General features: G+C 52.4%; 1 protein-coding gene across 2 annotated transcripts in view; it reads right to left on the bottom strand.

The window, feature by feature from the left end:
* Window positions 1-7,418: 7,418 nt before the first annotated feature.
* Window positions 7,419-16,463, bottom strand: part of MFNG (MFNG O-fucosylpeptide 3-beta-N-acetylglucosaminyltransferase) — a 16,728-nt gene continuing 7,683 nt past the window's right edge. The window contains exons 5-8 of one of the 2 annotated variants that reach the window (XM_007454058.1): window positions 13,656-13,741; window positions 11,611-11,776; window positions 9,805-9,890; window positions 7,419-8,372 (exon numbers count right to left, since the gene is read on the bottom strand). In XM_007454058.1, the coding sequence (XP_007454120.1) occupies window positions 8,306-8,372; window positions 9,805-9,890; window positions 11,611-11,776; window positions 13,656-13,741 (405 nt within the window). In that variant the 3' untranslated portion in view covers window positions 7,419-8,305. The remainder of the gene's footprint in view (window positions 8,373-9,804; window positions 9,891-11,610; window positions 11,777-13,655; window positions 13,742-16,463) is intronic. The other variant, XM_007454059.1, reaches the window with a different exon arrangement.

The raw sequence follows: 16,463 nt of genomic DNA, 5'->3' as shown, positions 1-16,463 counted from the left end.
GTGGGGAGTCTAAATCCCCTCTTTGAATATGGGCTGGCCTTGGTTGATGCTGCTGGACTTCCTAAGCTGGGTCATAGGGGGCAGCCCAGCTTATACCTGGGACCCTGAGCCAGCATGTAAGAAGTCCCTCTACCCTGCAATGTCATACCAGAGAGGCCTCATAGAATGAGAGCAGCAATTTGAGTCTTCCCCAGCCAGGTGTCAGACACGTGGAAGAGCCTTCAGATAATCATAGCCCCAGCCGGAGCCGCCCCAGCTGACACCAAATGCAGCAGAGACAAGCTTCCCCACAAAATCCTTCCCATATCTCAGATTCATGAGCAAAATAAGTGGTGTCACTGTTCTAAGTCACAAGTTTTGGGGTAGTTTGTTATGCAGCGATGGGAAATTGAATGGTAAACATATTACTTATGTATTAGAATTTATTTCAATTTAATTTAAAAATAATCAGATACAAATAAAACAGATTTGGACTACATAAATATCTCTTGCAAACCAACTGGTAAATTGGATGTTTTCACTCTCATGGTCTGTATCCTGCCTCTGTAAAGTCATTAAAGGTGCAAATATACTTTCTCCCAAATACTGAACAAAGCTGGGGTGGGGGGATGCTCAGTGGGCTGGAGAGATGGGAACACGGGTCCATCTGGAGACTCTTTTCCCAGAAGGCTAGGTTACGGGAGAGAGAAAGGTCACTGGAGCTATGTAGCATGAAGGGACAGGTTTCTGACCCAGCAGGGCCAGACTAAAGACAAAACTTGGTCAGCAGGTCCTTGAAATAAAATCCAGACAGTGGAGTTATGAGTGAAATATAGCACACAAGATGGGGTTTCAGGAGGCTTGAGAAGGAAGTTATATAGCCAAAGCTAGAGAATTTCAGACCTGGACCATTGAGGGGCTAAAGGTTTATTTTTTAAGCTTAGAAGAACTTAAAAATAAATCCATAATGTATCCTCCAAATATTCCCCCACTGTCTCCTTCCTGTGTGTGGCTCTCCTCACTCCATCAGTTTCTAGAACTCCTGCTTATTTGTTTACCTGTTTGCTGTATCTCCCTGTATCATTAGCCAGGGTAGGCTAAGTGCTGTAACAAACATCCCCAAACCCAAGGGCTCAACTCAACACCAGTTTGTTTCTGGTTCTTCTAACACTTCAGTGCATCTGTCTGATGGACAGACTTCCACGAAGAGATTCTGGGACCTGGGCTCCTCCCATCTCCAGGCTCCTATAACGCAAAATCCTCCCCATCCAGCCAGTGATGAGGACAGAGAGAGATCATCTCGTGGGGGGGCGGATTTTATGGGCCAGGCCTGCAAGTGGGGCACATCCATCAGCCAGAACTCAGTCACATGGCCACCCTCTCACTGCAAGGGAGGCTGGAAATGTAGTCTCACTGGAGGCCAGGAGTATTGCCCTACCCCCCAGTTTACTCCCCCGGTGTGCCAGTTCTCATGCCCCTTGTTCACAGTGACTGTCACCATGCCTGGCATAAGTGTGGAGTCTATGAGTGAATGAATGGTGCTGGGGCTGCACCGCTGGAACCGGGCTGATTAGGCATGTTCCTTATAAATGCCCTGGGAGATGGAAGGACGTAGTCACTCCCATTTCTCAGATTAGGAAACTGAGGCTCTGAAAGCTAAACAGCAGGCACAAGGCCACACAGCTAGTCGGTGCCAGGGCCAGGTCTCAAATCCAGGAAGCCTCTTCTGCCACATGTCTGTTCTCTCCACTCCCCTGGCAGCCTCTCCAGTAAGCATACTCACTGACTCCGGGTCTGGTTATCTTTGAGGCCGCTCTGCTTTCTAACAGTCAATGAACCATATTTGACAAGCTGCTGGTTCCTTAGGGTGGCAGCTGTATCTCACTCATTCCTCTGCCCCCTGGCTACCAGCACAGCCCTTGAACACAGTAGGTGCTCAAACCACAGTTGGGGGATTAATTTGTTCACACTGGCTCAGGCTTCATGCTTTGCTGCTTGCACAGTATGAGGGTCGCTTACAACTTACAAAAGAAATAGAGGGAATATTTATTATCCTGCCTCTCCCTATGCAGTCAGAGCTGTCTCCCACAGCAGGACCAGTGTCCAGCCCGAAACGTGCTCCTGAAGCAAAGACAAGGGCTGTGTCACTTGAGGGCCAAGGCCACAGATGTCTCACGGCCCCCATCAGGGTTAGACCATTAACTCCCACCACATACATACATAGAATGCCCTCGCCCCATCTAGTCCCAGGAAGGAGAGAAGATAAAGGCAGCAGTGTGAGGTTCTGTCCATGGTGCTGAATGCACCTCAAATCCTTGTTCTCTAACCCAGCAGCCACTTAGATCCTCTTGGGAAACCAGGTAAAAATGCAGACTCCCTGGCCCCTTCTTTGGAGACTTGCATTCTGAGGATCTAAGATGGGGCCTTGGAATCTGTTTTTACCAAGCACCTGTGATTCTAATACAGCCAGGTTGCTACTAGCCTGAGGTTGACTCAGCCACCTAAATAGTCATTGGTCTTCATGAAATCGCTGCTATGTGCCCAGCACTGTGCCAGATACTATAAGGCACAGAGCTGCATCGAGCAAGGTCTCTGTTCTGGGGGAAATTTACAAAGTCATTCAGGAGGAGATGCAGGGAGGGAAGGAGGGAGAGAACTTGCTCTGTTTTATGTGGACACGGTGCCAGGTACATACTTCATCTTTGTCCTGCAAGGTGAGATAAGTGGGCACGTGAAAACCGTAATCATGACCGTAACTAACATTTATCTTTCCTTAGGGTCTCCCTAGACCTATCTTCAAGGCAATATGTGATGTATTCTGTTCCTTCTCACCTCCTCATGGCTCAAGACCCAGATCTCCCTGATTTCTGCTGCCCCTTATACCCCCTAGAATTTAGTCCTCCCTTCTTCTGTCCCATGGTCACATTTCATCATCAATTACATGATACACCATGTTTTCAATATTGTCCCAACTGGGATTCGAGTTCCCTATTGAGGGTAGGGCTTACACTTGACTCCCCTGTGTAGCCTCTAACACTGGGACCTCCCCATGCCCCCACCAGAGGAGGTGAACAGTAAATTCTTATTGGATGGATGACTAGCGGGAGTAATAAGTGGGCGGAGGAATCTGCCCAGTGACTGTGCACAAGGAAAGTGCTGCTGGGTTACGAAGCAGTTGGGACAAGTGCTCAGAACCAAAAGAAGTCAGGATGGGCCTCAAGGAAACCAGCAAACAGGCAAAATGCAAATCAGGCAGGGGCCAGCTTCTGGTCAAGGCCTGCCTCTCCTTTCGCTGGGTGTTTGGGGAGAACAGGAGGTAGACTCAGGACAGCAGTGTCTGATGAGAACAGATGTTCTCTGGGCCTGAACGTGAGGCATGGAGGAGGGGACAGGGGAGAGAGAAAGGGGAAAAGCAAAGGGCGAGGGCCATAGCTAGCAAAATGGAATATCCACAGGCCTTCTTATTTATTTCATTTTACTTTTTTTTATGGAAAATTTCAAACACACACCAAAATAAAGGGAATAGGAATAATGAACCCCCATGTGCCCATCACCCTGCTTCAACAACCGTCCCCATTTTAACATCCTTATTTAATTCCTTCCCCCAAGCATCTCTTTAAAGAAAATTCCAGACAATATATCATTTCAGAATATATTCAGAATGTATCTCTCACATATTAGAACATTTCTGAAAAAGTAACCTTATTATCACACCTAATAAAATTAACAATTTCTTAATACCATCTAATGCAAAGTCCACATTCAAATTTCCTCATTGTTATCAAAAATGTCTTTTTAACACCCGACAGGAATCTGGGTTCATTGTGACAAGGGACACAAACCTTGTGGCCTTCCTATGAACAAATACCTAACACATATCCCCCTGTACCTCCACGTGGCTGCTGGGCAGGACAGTGAGACAGGGCTCAGTACTGGAAGGAAAGCTACAGTATTCAGTGGAGGAGTTTGCCACCTAGAGCCTGTCCTGTCCACACGTGGGTGAGCAATGAGTGGTCTTATAGGCATATAGGCTTTGAACCCCTCTCTTCAAAGAAAAACGAAAAACAGATTCCAACTATATGCCATTCTGGAAAAGGCAAAACAATGGAGACAATAAAAAGATCAATGGTTTCCAGGAGTTTGAGGGGAGAGGGGAGACGAATACACAGAATACAGAAGTTTTTATGAGCAGTGAAAATACTTTGTATGACATTGTAATGATTTTATGTCATCATACTTTTTTTTTTTTTTGCGGTACGCGGGCCTCTTACTGTTGTGGCCTCTCCCGTTGCGGAACACAGGCTCCAGACGCACAGGCTCAGTGGCCATGGCTCACGGGCCCAGCCACTCCGCGGCACATGGGATCTTCCCGGACCAGGGCACGAACCCGTGTCCCCTGCATCGGCAGGCGGACTCTCAACCACTGCACCACCAGGGAAGCCCTATGTCATCATCCTTTTGTCCAAACCCATAGAACGCGCAACACTAGTCACTTCATAAAGTGAACCCTAAGATGAACTAGGAACTTTGGTGATTATGATGTCAGTGCAGTTCAGCCTTGGTTTAAAAAAAAAAAGTCTTAAAAAGAATTAACACTGAGGGTAGACGTTTTTGGCAAAACTTTTGTTTCACTTTTATATATGTATACATATTATATATGTGTGTGTTTGTTGGATTGTGATGTAAAATGTACTTTTTATTTTTTTATATATTTTTTTAAATTTATTTATTTAATTTATGTATTATTTTTGGCTGTGTTGGATCTTCGTTGCTGTGTGCGGGCTTTCTCTAGTTGCAGCAAGCGGGGCTTCTCTTGTTGCAGAGCACGGGGTCTAGGCGTGCAGGCTTCAGTAGTTGTGGCACACGTGCTCAGTAGTTGTGGCGCACAGGCTTAGTTGCTGCGAGGCATGTGGGATCTTCCCGGGCTAGGGCTTGAACCCGTGTCCCCTGCATTGGCAGGCGGATTCCTAACCACTGCGCCACCAGGGAAGCCCTAAAATGTACTTTTTAGATTAAAAAAGTTTGCAGGCTACTGTAGTTATGCTGGCAAATAAAAGAACAAATTAATCTAAAAAAGAAAATGTCTTTTTAGGGTCCATTTTTATGAACCAGGATCCAAACAAGGTCAATGCACTGCATTTGTTGCATGGAAAAACCACCACAATCCCTGGGATCACAGAGCCAACAGTCAGATGGGGGCGAACAACAAATACATGAGCAAGCAGGTACACCAACAAGAGACGTTTAGAGCCATGTAAAGAGCTACCCCAGAGCAAGGTGATGGTGGTCAGGCAGCCACTTTGAGGTGGGTGATCAAGGAGAGCCTCCCTAGGAGAGGACACTAGAGCTTGACAAGAGCGATCCAGTCATGCATTCCAGGGAGAGGGAGAGCTGCGGCAGGCAGAGAAGCTGTGCACCCATCAGCAGTAACGAGGAGGCAAGTGTGCTCAGCACCAGTCGGCAAGGGTGAGGGGGCCTGAGGGGAGGCCAGTGAGGAGGCTGCTATGGTAACACAGGAGAGACTGACCATGACCCAGACCAGATGGCGGAGTGGAGGTGATGGCCAGTCCAGCGCCCCTTCCACCCCCTTTTACAGCCGAGAACACTGAGCTTGGGGAGGGCAGGGAGATAGTGGTTATTGAGTAACTACCCGCCACAGGAGTTTTCTGTGCAGCATCTCAAAACCGCCCCTGCACACTATGTAGAGGTCATTGTGCCTATTTCACAGGTGAGGCCAGTGAATAGTAGTGAAGTCACCTGCCCAAGGGCATAGAGGCAGAGGGGGAAAAGAGGATAGAGCCCCGGCCTGAGGAGGCCCTCTGACTCTGCAGGGTCATCCCACGCTGTGATGACCACTGTGGAGTCTCAAACCTTGGCCCTGGCACCTGAAAGCCCTGTGACCTGGACCAAGGGCCTTCTCCCTGTGCCTCAGTTTCCTAACCTGTAAAATGGGAATAATACTTGCCCAAGGTGCACAGCAAAGCCGAGACAAGGTGGTCCAACCTTGCTCCCAGTCCCTGCCTGTGGGGCCCACACAGGTCACCTTAGCAGAGCCTACAGGCAGCTTCACACCCTCCCATACAGACCCACAGAGGGTTAAACTCAGCCTCCCTCCTTCCTCCATCCCAATTCTGATCCTTGCTGACTTTGCTCCCCGCCCTACAGCAGCTATTCTGGGACAATGGAGGCAGCAGATGGCCCGAGTCCTATTCCCTCCACCCGACCCTCAGAATCTGGGAGCAACCTACAAATCTGCTGCTGCTTCTAAAAGCAGTCCAGCCAGCAGCCTTCCGCATACAGGGTAGAGAGGACAGCGGCAGTACAACACACTATCCCATCCCCAGCAGGCTGTGGGCCCAGGGGCCGCCCCACTCGGCTCGCATCCCACAAACCCAGCATTAGGTCAACCCAGAAAGAAAGGAAGCCCTGCACCTAACACGCACAGAGCGGCCTCCCTCTGGGTCAGGCTCCTCCTTGGAAAAGAAGGTGCTAAGGCTCCAGTGCTCGGCGGTTCCATCAGCCCAGACAGAGTTGCGGCAGGGACAAGGTCCTTCGAGGGCTGGAGGACGTGCTCCAAAGGAGCCCCCAGTCCCTGCTGCCTGGGTCAGAGCCCCTTTGTCCTCCCTCCCTCCTCCCCTCAGCCCTGAGCCCCACTGTGACGCCAATTACACAACATCTCTGAGCATGATGCTGGCGGGGAGCAGACAGCTTCCCTTCCTGCCCTCCCCACAGGTACCATCAGGCCTGAAATTTCACCATGATCACTTTCATTCAGTCATGCAACCTCTTTGGGACATGAAATTCTAAGGGCATTTACCTCTACTCAGCTCCTACCTGGGCTGTCAAAGTGCCCTTTTATCTGATACCAGAGGCTGAATCCCTTAGCTCCATTCAACCTTCCTTGATTCTCTGGCCATGCCAACCCAGGCCCTGAAGACAGATAAAAGGAAGAATCGTCCCCAGCAAACCAGCACCTCATAGCACACAGATATTCACACGCGTGCACATCACACACACACAGGTGTGGCACAGGCACAAACACATCCATACACCCCACATATGTCCTTAGGCACAGGCGAGCGTAGAAGGGTGTACGGCACATGCGCACTCTTATATGCCCTGGCATGCAATGACACAGCACACACTACTTACCATCACTGTTCACTGAGCCATTCCTTTCTCCATGCTGTGCCCTTTACAAACTCTGCATCATTTCACCTACAACCCGCGAGGTAGGTATTCCTTTTCTCATATATAAAATGAGCAAACAGGCCAGAGAGACCAAGTGGATTCCTCAAGGTCACACAGCCAGCAAGGGTAGGGCAGGGCTGTCTAGCCGAGGGACCCAAATCAACACCACTGCGACAGACAGATCAAAGACCCTGCCCGGTCAGGAACGACTTTGGCTGCACGTAACAGAAAACTGAACCAAGAGAGGCTTAAAGAAATAAGGGTTTAATATTCTTACACAACCAGGTGTTGGAAGGGACAGCTGTGGATGATTGTCTTGGCCTTTCCTTCATGGTAGCAAGGTGGCTGCCCTAGACCCGGACATCACACCCACATTCACAGCAGGAAGATGGGGTCTGGGGCTGCAAAACCTTCCCCAGAAGCCTCTCTATCGGCTTTGCTTAATTTGTACTAACAGACAGAGCTCTGGCTCTGGCCAGAGCTGGGTCATATAGTAGCTCCTAACAGAAAGGGAAGCTGGAAAAGTGAGTGAAAGGATCATCGTGATTGGCTGGGACCCATTCTGATTCATCACCTGGGTCTGGACATGACGCTCCAAACAAAATCGTGCGGGGAGCAGGGACCGGGGACTGGTCAGCAATAACAGTATCTGCCGCAGACCCTGGATTCTGCCCTTCTTCCACCTGCATCCCCTCGGTGGTTGGGGATCCAGCCGAGGAAGCCAGGAGTGGGTGGCCCAGCGCTCGACCCCGGGAGAGTGACTGGGGGACCAGAGGTGGGGGCTCTGACCACACCAAGGGACCCAGGTAATTCTCTGGAGAGTTAGGACTCCTGAGCCCGAGCAGCTCAAGGACCCCTACCCGTGTTCAGTTCAGCCACCTAAGGCCCATGAAGTCCAGCCCCTGAGGCCTCTCTGGCCCTCACATGGTACACCTGGTCCTGGGCTGTCCAGCCCACCTCCCAGGGGCTTGAGATGCCTTTACCGCCAGCCACCATCCAATCCTGGGCCTGCCCACCACAGAGGCCCTGCCAGGGACTGCTGCCCACACAGGAACTGCCACAGGCCCTCAAGGCCGCCTGGGAGGCTAAGGGCAACCAAAGGCTTCAGCTCAACCTTTGCCCGGAGGTTCAGGGTTCATCGGGCCACCAGCTGTGGGCACCAGGGAGTATCCGGGTAGAGGAGACAATGGAGGGAGCGAAACCTGTGGAGAGACCAGAAATGGACAAGACGGGTCACTCCCACGGGTTCCTGGGGAGCACGTCAGAGATGCTCTGGAGCACGGTTTTTCCACCTCAGCACGATGAACACTGGGGGCCAGATAATTCTGTTGTGCGGCTGTCCCGTGCATTGTAGGATACTTAGCAGCATCCCTGGACTCCACCCACTAGATGCCAGCAAGCATCCTCTGAGTCTTAACAATCAAAAATGCCCCCACACGCTGCCAATTGTCCCTTAGTGGGGGGCGTGGGGGGGAGTTGCAAAATGGTCCCTGGTTGAGAACCACTGGTTTATAAAGACTTCAAAAGCCAGAGAAACCATGAAGAGGCCTCAGCTCAGGCCATACCCTCTGACCGCATATATCTGAGTCCCCAGTTGGCTCCAGCCCCATTAGGTAGCAACCTTTAGATTCTAAATCTTCAGGCTTTGAGAGAATTTAACATCAATTCTTAAACGTCTTGGCAGTATAGCCATAGCTTGCACACCTCCACTGATGGGGAGCTCACTCTATTAGAAGGCAGCTCCTTTCCTCTTAGAAATTGAGCCAAACTCTGTCTCCTTGTAATGCCCAACTTGTTTAACACAGCCCTGGTCCCGGCAGCCTTGGGATAGCTGTGAGTCCTCTGCCCCCAGCCAGACAGTGCTGTAGAATTTCAGGGGCAGGAGTGCTGGCTCCCCTAAGGATTACCCTACAGATAAATCCCAAGTCCAGACAGAGCTCACAAGGCCTTTGGGGGCATGGGGGAGGGTGTTCCCTGCCACCCCCCCAACTGAATCTGACTCCCACATTCCAGTCACACTGGCTTCTTTTACTTCCTTAAGCAGGTCTTGCTCCCATGCCAGAGTATGTCACAGGCTGTGCTCTGAGCTGCCCTACAGCAATCGGGGCTGGGGGTGGGACGGAGGGGCCTGCACTAAACAGCCCTAATCCCCCCAGGGAGTCTTTGGGGACAGAACTGGAAGGTGCCTAAATAGCATTCTAGCCCCCATTCCAATCCTCTATCCATCGAAAAGTATCATCAAAGAAACAAAGAGCCTAAGAAAGATTTTCTTTTCATTTCCCCATGAGTGCCTGGAACTCCTCCATTAGAGCATCTCCTTTGCTCAGTGAAGAGAGCTCCGTCTTTCACAGTTTCCCAGAGGATCCGGCCTGGGAGAGCCCTTCAGATCCACATGGCTCAGCCTCCTTGTGTTACAAATGAGGTGACTAAAGTCCAGAGAGGGCAAGGCACCTGCCCAAGGTCACACAGCAAGCCAGTGACAGAGCGGAGACTGAAATCCACTCCCTCCACTCCCAGCTCTGCGCTGTCAGTCACTGGCCTCTCTCACTTCCCTCCCTCCTGGCTCCCCCATCTTTGGATGCCTGGACGCAGGCCCCACTCCTCCCATCCTATAGTTTCAGCCTCCAGACCCACCTGGAGGAGTCCTCCTCAGGGGAGAAGGGGCCATGGAGCTTAATGACGTTGAGTTTCCCCTCAAAGACGCCATAGCTGAGGGTGACCTGCGCACAGAGACACAGAGAAGAGAGTGAAGGGTGCGGGGCGTCCCACTGGCGACCCCACAAGGGGGCAGCATTTGGGTAGAAACAGAGAAAGCACAGAAGGCATTTTGAGGGGCACAAAAAGCATTCCTCTGCACCTGAAATTCCACCGTCAGTAACGGGTGTTCCGCTGAGGGCCCCACCCAACTCCCCTTTGACCATAATCCCAGTTGTGCCGCCAACGGTCCAGTTTACTAGGGAGGCTGGAATGATTCCCTCATCTACAGATTGGGAAACTGAGGCTCAAGGCGGGAAAGCACCTTTCCAGGAAGTTGCATGCCTGAACGGAGGTTTCCTGAGACCCACTCTAGGGCCTGGGCAATCCGTCTCCACCCGGAGCCTAAGGTCACTCCACGAGAAATGAGGATGCAGGATGATGACACCCATCAAGAGGTAGTCAAGCACAGTGGTTAAAGACTGTGGGCTTAGGGCCCACCCAAGCAGGGTTCAAATCCCTCTCTGTCTTCTACTAGCTGTGTGCCACAGTTAGTTCCACTCTCTGGGCCTCAGTTTCTCCATCTGTAGAATGGGAATAATGTTAGGACTCACCCCCACGTGAATGCTGTGAGGAAACAGAGTTAAAGAAGTTAAGGCCCCCACTGTGGTGCCTGGCACAGCGGGGGATCTGAAAATCCCACCTTCAGGGTGCCCTGGTTTTGGCTGTCCAAAATCTGCCCCTTTCCTGGCTGTGATCCTAATGGGACCAATCTGCATCCCCGTTCTAGGTCTGGCCAATCAACTCTAACTCTAGGCACTGGTAGGAGACAGGTCATGTGACCCAAGTGGACCATGTGACCAATGAGCACCAGTCCTGAGATCTGGTGGAAGGTGGAGCTCTCTTCCCATGGGTGGGGTGGAAACCAGGGGCTGCCACCTTGCCAGCATGAGGGTTGAGCCTGCCTGAGAATGAGACCAACATGGGAGAGGGGACAGAGTCTGAGCACCCAGACCCTGCCAGATCTAGCAAGTCAGGCCAAGCCCTCAGCTTCTCAGGTACGCGGGCCCATCAATGACCTTTTCTGTTTAATTAGTCTGTTGCCTCTCTGTCACTTGCAGCCAAAAGGGCTCTGACTCACACCATGAGGCAGAAGATCCCAGGGGCCTCCCAGCCAGGACCCTCTTCGGGGCTGGAAACCCATGAGTTGGAGGGCGTGTCTGCAAGGCGGAGCCAGTTGGATCTCAGCAGAGTCATTACTTGCCAGGTGGCGGGACGGGTCCCTCCCCCTCCCCCAGCCTGACATTACACTTAGATGTCCCTACTGAAGACCTGGTCCTTCCCAGTGACACCTGGGTGAGAAGGAAAAGCAGCAATAAGCTTTGGTGAGGGAGAGGGCTGCCGATAGGCAGTTGAAGAGGACTGGCCCCTTCAGAGGGTGCGGGGCGGATGGGAGGTTGAAGAGAGGAGAGAGGGAAGGAGGTAGCATGTGGCGAGCTGGGTGGTCTGAACCTCAAGACGAGCTTCATCTCATGTGTGCAGGTCCCTCCACCTGGCATTTGGGAACCAGATCAAATAATTTTAGCATCATAAATGCAGACCCTTGAGGGTTAGAGGTGGAGAGAGCTGAGTCACTGCATGCCCTCAAGGGGATCCTTTATCACCCTGGGCCTCAGTTTCTCCATCAATAGGGGAGAGCCCCCACAAACACCTTCCCCAGTGCCACCTGCCCCAAGGCTGGCTCACCTGCTTTGGGAGCTGGCCAGCCCCCAGCAGCTGCAGGGTCTCCAGGTGAGAGTGGAAGAGGGGGCTGGGCTGCAGGTGGCCGCCCAGCTTGCACTCGACGATGTAGCCCACAGTGCAGTCGTCAGGCAGCCGGATAAGGGCAGATGTGTCCACGAAGCGGGGGCCACTGAGGGACACAGTCATGCTGCAGCCACTGGCCTAAGGCCCTCAACACCTAAAGCCCTCTCTGCCTCCCTGAAGACCCTGCCTCCGCCCAGACCAGCTGGGAAAACAGAGCTTGGCTCTAGCATCTGCCTCTTGCATACTGTGTAGCCTTGTGCAAGTCACAAGCCTCGGGGAGCCTCAGTTTCCTCTTCTGTAAAATGGGCATGATAATGGCCCTGCCCTCACAAGGCTGTTGTGAGGATTAAGTGGAGGAAAGGTGAAATGCAGTCCTTTAAAAAAATGTATCCTTTCTTTCTCTCTCTTTCTTTTCATTCATTCACTCACTCATTCATTCATTCTTGAGTTTGAGCATCTACCTGCTGCCAGCCACCATGACACAGGCTGAGGACAAAGAGATGAGAAAGAAATGCTTCCTGCCCTCAACAGCAGCCCCGATTCTGGAGGGAGACAGATAGATGAGCAGGTCATTTCAGAGGACTGGTACTAAGTCAGAGGGAAGCACGAGGCGTGGGGACACAGGGAGGACAAGGTGGATTCCCAGAGGATGTGGCAGTCTTCTGTTTTGCTCTTTACTTAATCATGGCAGTAGCAGTTTTTAAACAGAGTCTTACAGGATGAGCTGGAGTCAGCCAGGTGCCGAGCAGGGGAGAAGCGGTGTTCCAGGCAAGGGCGTCACCTGACTGCATACCCCACGAACGCCGCGGGGGTGCCAGGCGGGGCAGCTTGCCCCGCTGTGCAGAATGCCTGATGGAGGGGTCGAGTGGGTGCAGAAACCCAGCCATTGCCCCCCTCCCCAGGCTGCACCTGCCCAGAGTGGGTACATTTTTCTAATTCACACAAATGTACCATAGAGGTAGACAGAAGCCTAGATGGGGGCAGCCCAGGCACAGAGATGACCCCTGGTTGTGTGTACAGGCCTGCTGTCGACAGATGCTAGGACAGCACTCCTGCTCCCAGCCAGGGCACAAACTGCCCCCGGAGGACCCCTCCCGTCCAGGGCAGGGCAAGGCAGGCTGGTGTAGTGACAAAGCACGCAGGCCTTAGAGCCAAACCCAGCGGCTGAGTGACCTTGAACCAATTACTTTGCTTAACCTCTCAGCACCTCAATTTCCTCAGCCAAGTAGAAATAAGGCCAACACCCCTTCCTCCCTGGGGGCTGTGATACTCTTAGCAAAGCACAGGCCTGGCTCAGAGTCAACCATCAATTCAAGGTAGCGACACTGATGTGGCTGTTAATAACAATAACAGCCTGCTCGGCAGACCTCAAGAGGCTAGACCTTGGCCACGTCCTCTCTAGAATATCAGTACCCCCACCAGGTACTGAGGGCTTCCACTACTCCCACGATCCCCCTCAGTCTGAGCCCTCTAGGACCATCCCAACTCAAATTCCACCTCTTCCAGGAAGCCTTCCCTCCTTTCCCCAAGCAGAAGGCCCTACTCCCTCCTCTGAGTGCCCCTCCAGTTGGCCTTCACCTCCCCTGTGACAGTGACCAGTCAGAAGAGGGCTGAAAACGGGACCTAATGTTTGCCGGGCTCCTGCCAGGTGCCAGCCCAGACACTTTTTCATTTAACCCTTACAACCACCACTGGCCATTGTATTATCAGGTCCATTTTACAGATGGGGGCACTGAGGCTCCTGGAGATTACACAACTTGCCTGTGTGTGGCAGAGTGCACTAGGCGGTGTACCCCCAAGGGCATGGTGACAGGTGGCTTGCTCACCACTAACTGTGTAACTCTGTGATGCAGCGGGAATGAGAGGTGGTTTCTCCTGAGCTCGCTCTCAAGCCCTTCCTGCTGCAAAGGCCCCACCCCCACACCAGCCAACACCCCCTCTCTGCACCCCCCAACGCTTCCACCAGTCTCTAGGTCTCTGCTTACCTGGCCCATGGGGCCATCTTCAAAGCCAGTTTGCGGTTGATGCAGAAGCCGGCGCCCCCGGTGGCAAACCAGAACTGTACCAGCCTCTGCAGGGAGAGATGGGGAGGGCCAAAATGTAGGGTGAGCCTGGGGTGGGGGCAACAGCCAGGCCCCCCCTTACCCCCAACCAGCATGGCTCAAAACTTTTTATTTCACATCTCACTAGAGTCTTCCTACAGCCTGACATTATTATGCCCATTTTATAGATAAGGAAACCGAGACCCAAAGTCACATAGCTATTTAAGAATGATGGGGACAACAATTAGACCCCAATCTGGCTGGATTTCAGTTAAAGAGGACACATATCATATTTGTCCACCCAGTGCACCTTATCCCTATCCTCAGAGAAACATCCCCATGTGGTTCAGGAGGGACTGCCCAGCACAGCACCTGCTCCCATAGGTCACAGATACAGGCAGGTGCCCCAGGAATGATGGATCACAAGGCCACACCTTTAACCCAGTGACTGGCTCAGCAACAGGCACATGACTCAGCCAGCCAATCAGAGTCCTCGCCTGAGTTCCATATGCTGTGAGGGAGAGATGCTTTTATAGGGTCACCAGTAAAGATAATCCTGATGCCATTTACACCAGGCCATGAACACTGGCCTCGCCACTCCCAACTCCTAGGACCAAGAAAGCTTTTCTGCAAAAGGAGAGAATGAGGTCTCATGGAGGAAAGAGAGAAGGGCAGGCAGGCCTGTGAGCCCCTAAGGCCAGCAAACCCCTTGGCATTTCAATCTCAGCAACCAATACCACCCCTTTGGGGTATGAACCACTTTCTGCCCTCACCCAGCATCACCATGGCCCAAGGCCTCTGCTACCTCCTCTGTGAGGACCTGTGAATTCACCCATGAATTTCTTTAAGGCTTTTGAGAAACACTGAACCTTTTCAGCTGTACCATCTCTTGGTCAAACAAGTGCCCTAGAGTTACCTTCTCCCAAGTACAGAGTTGGTGCTTCATTGATGCGTGTTGCATTGGGTTGGGTCACCTCCCATGATGCAGCAGTGAGAAGAGCCGTGGGCAGGGAGCTGGAAAGTGGAGGGGCCCCCGCCTCCTCCAGTGCACAGCTGTGTAACCTTGAGAAAGTTCCTGCCCCTCTCTGTACCTCAGATTTGTCACCTGTGAGTACAACATTGGCTCCAGTTCTGAAATCCGATGGTTCTCCTGGCCCAGAGGTGTTTCCTCCTCCTAAAGACCTCTATGAGCTTACTTCTGGAAACTCTGCCCTCTTAGAGAGCAGTCAGGCCTCAACCAGGCAGAATGAATGGTTTCTTGAGGACCTGACACACAGGAGGCGCCCAATAAATGCTTGTTTAATGAACTAATGAGGGCAGGGCTTCCACTCCCAGAGAACTGTAGCAACGTCAGCAGCGACCATGCAAGCGCCTAACATGAGCACTGACGATGCAGAGCCCTGTGCTGCAGGTGAGGTGACCAAGGTGCACAGAACTGAGGTCACTTGACTGAGGTCCCAGAGCTGGGACTGACTCCAAGCCCTAGCCCTTGCCCCCTTTGCTGTCCCACCCTGGGGGATGCCAGGGTCTTAACAGACCAGGACACTTTGGAGCAGAGTCCTGGGATCCCACTGGTGGGGTGTCTGACAAGGAGGGCATTCATGCACGTTGTGAGGTCGGGGACTGGGTGTGCCCAGGACTGGGTGTGTCCTGAATCAGCACAGGAAGAACACAGCTCAGAGATGAGGCTGTGCTGAGTCGGGTGCTGATTGATAACACTCTCTAGTGTCCACCACGTGGCAGATCCCGTTCCAAGCCCTTGGATAGATGACCGCATTTAATTCTTTTTTTGCTCACAATGGCCCTATGAGGTAGTGACTGTTTTCACTGATTTTACAGATAAGGAAACCGAGGCACAGAGAGGTGAGGTGACTTCATTCAAGGTCACAAAGCCAGGAGGTAGCAGGGCTGGTGTGTGAACCCTGGGAGTCAGGTTCCAGAGCGGAGCTCTCAAACCCTTAGGTCAGGGGTGAGGAGGTGTGGGAGTCTGGACGACCCCGCGGCTCACCTGGCATCAACTCGCTCACACACGCTACCCCAAGGCCCAGGAAGATTTAATTAGGGCTCAGAGGCTGATTAGCTGCAGATAATTAAGGTTCTGTGTTCCCTGCTCTTGGTTTCCCTAGTGAAGCAGATGGTGACCCTGGGAGGGAGAAAACCCCACAACTGGCCCAGCTCCCGCTCCAGGCACCACGTCTAGAGAGGGGGACCCATGGCCTGACTCTTCACAGGAGCCAAGGGAGCCCTAGGGGCAAAATCGGGCGACCTAAACCTGTCCATTCAGGTCTGGAGCTGAAGCTGGTGCTGGGAACCCTGTTGTACCAGGTGTCAACTCAGTCGCTGGTTAGTGAAATCTGGAAAGAGGAGGGGTGTCGAGAGGAGAGGAGGGGAGGGGAGGGCTCAGGGGCACCCGGCAGCCACAATTTACTACCCGGCCCAGCAGATTCAGCATTTTAACAATCTGTATAACTACATGGTGATGCCAGGTGGCTAGGAGCCCCGCCGTGGAGTCAGGAATCCTCAACTCACCCCCCCCATGCTCACTGTGTGACCAGGACGAGCCACTGCTCCTCCGTGGCCGAGGCCCTACTAAGCGCCAGTCTCTGTGCCTTACCTGCATTATCTCAATCTCCCCATTTCATAAAGGAGGAGACTGAGGATCACAGGCGAAGCCACCAGCCCAGACACACCCGGATGCAGCCAAATCTGAAACCCAGAAAACCCACCGGACCCCTCCACAGCCCCGCCCCC

Source organism: Lipotes vexillifer, unplaced genomic scaffold (genome assembly GCF_000442215.2).
Source record: "Lipotes vexillifer unplaced genomic scaffold, Lipotes_vexillifer_v1.1 scaffold382, whole genome shotgun sequence".
Classification (NCBI taxonomy): domain Eukaryota; kingdom Metazoa; phylum Chordata; class Mammalia; order Artiodactyla; family Lipotidae; genus Lipotes; species Lipotes vexillifer.
Note: the sequence above shows the minus strand (reverse complement) of the source record. Positions and strands in the feature narration are given on the sequence as shown.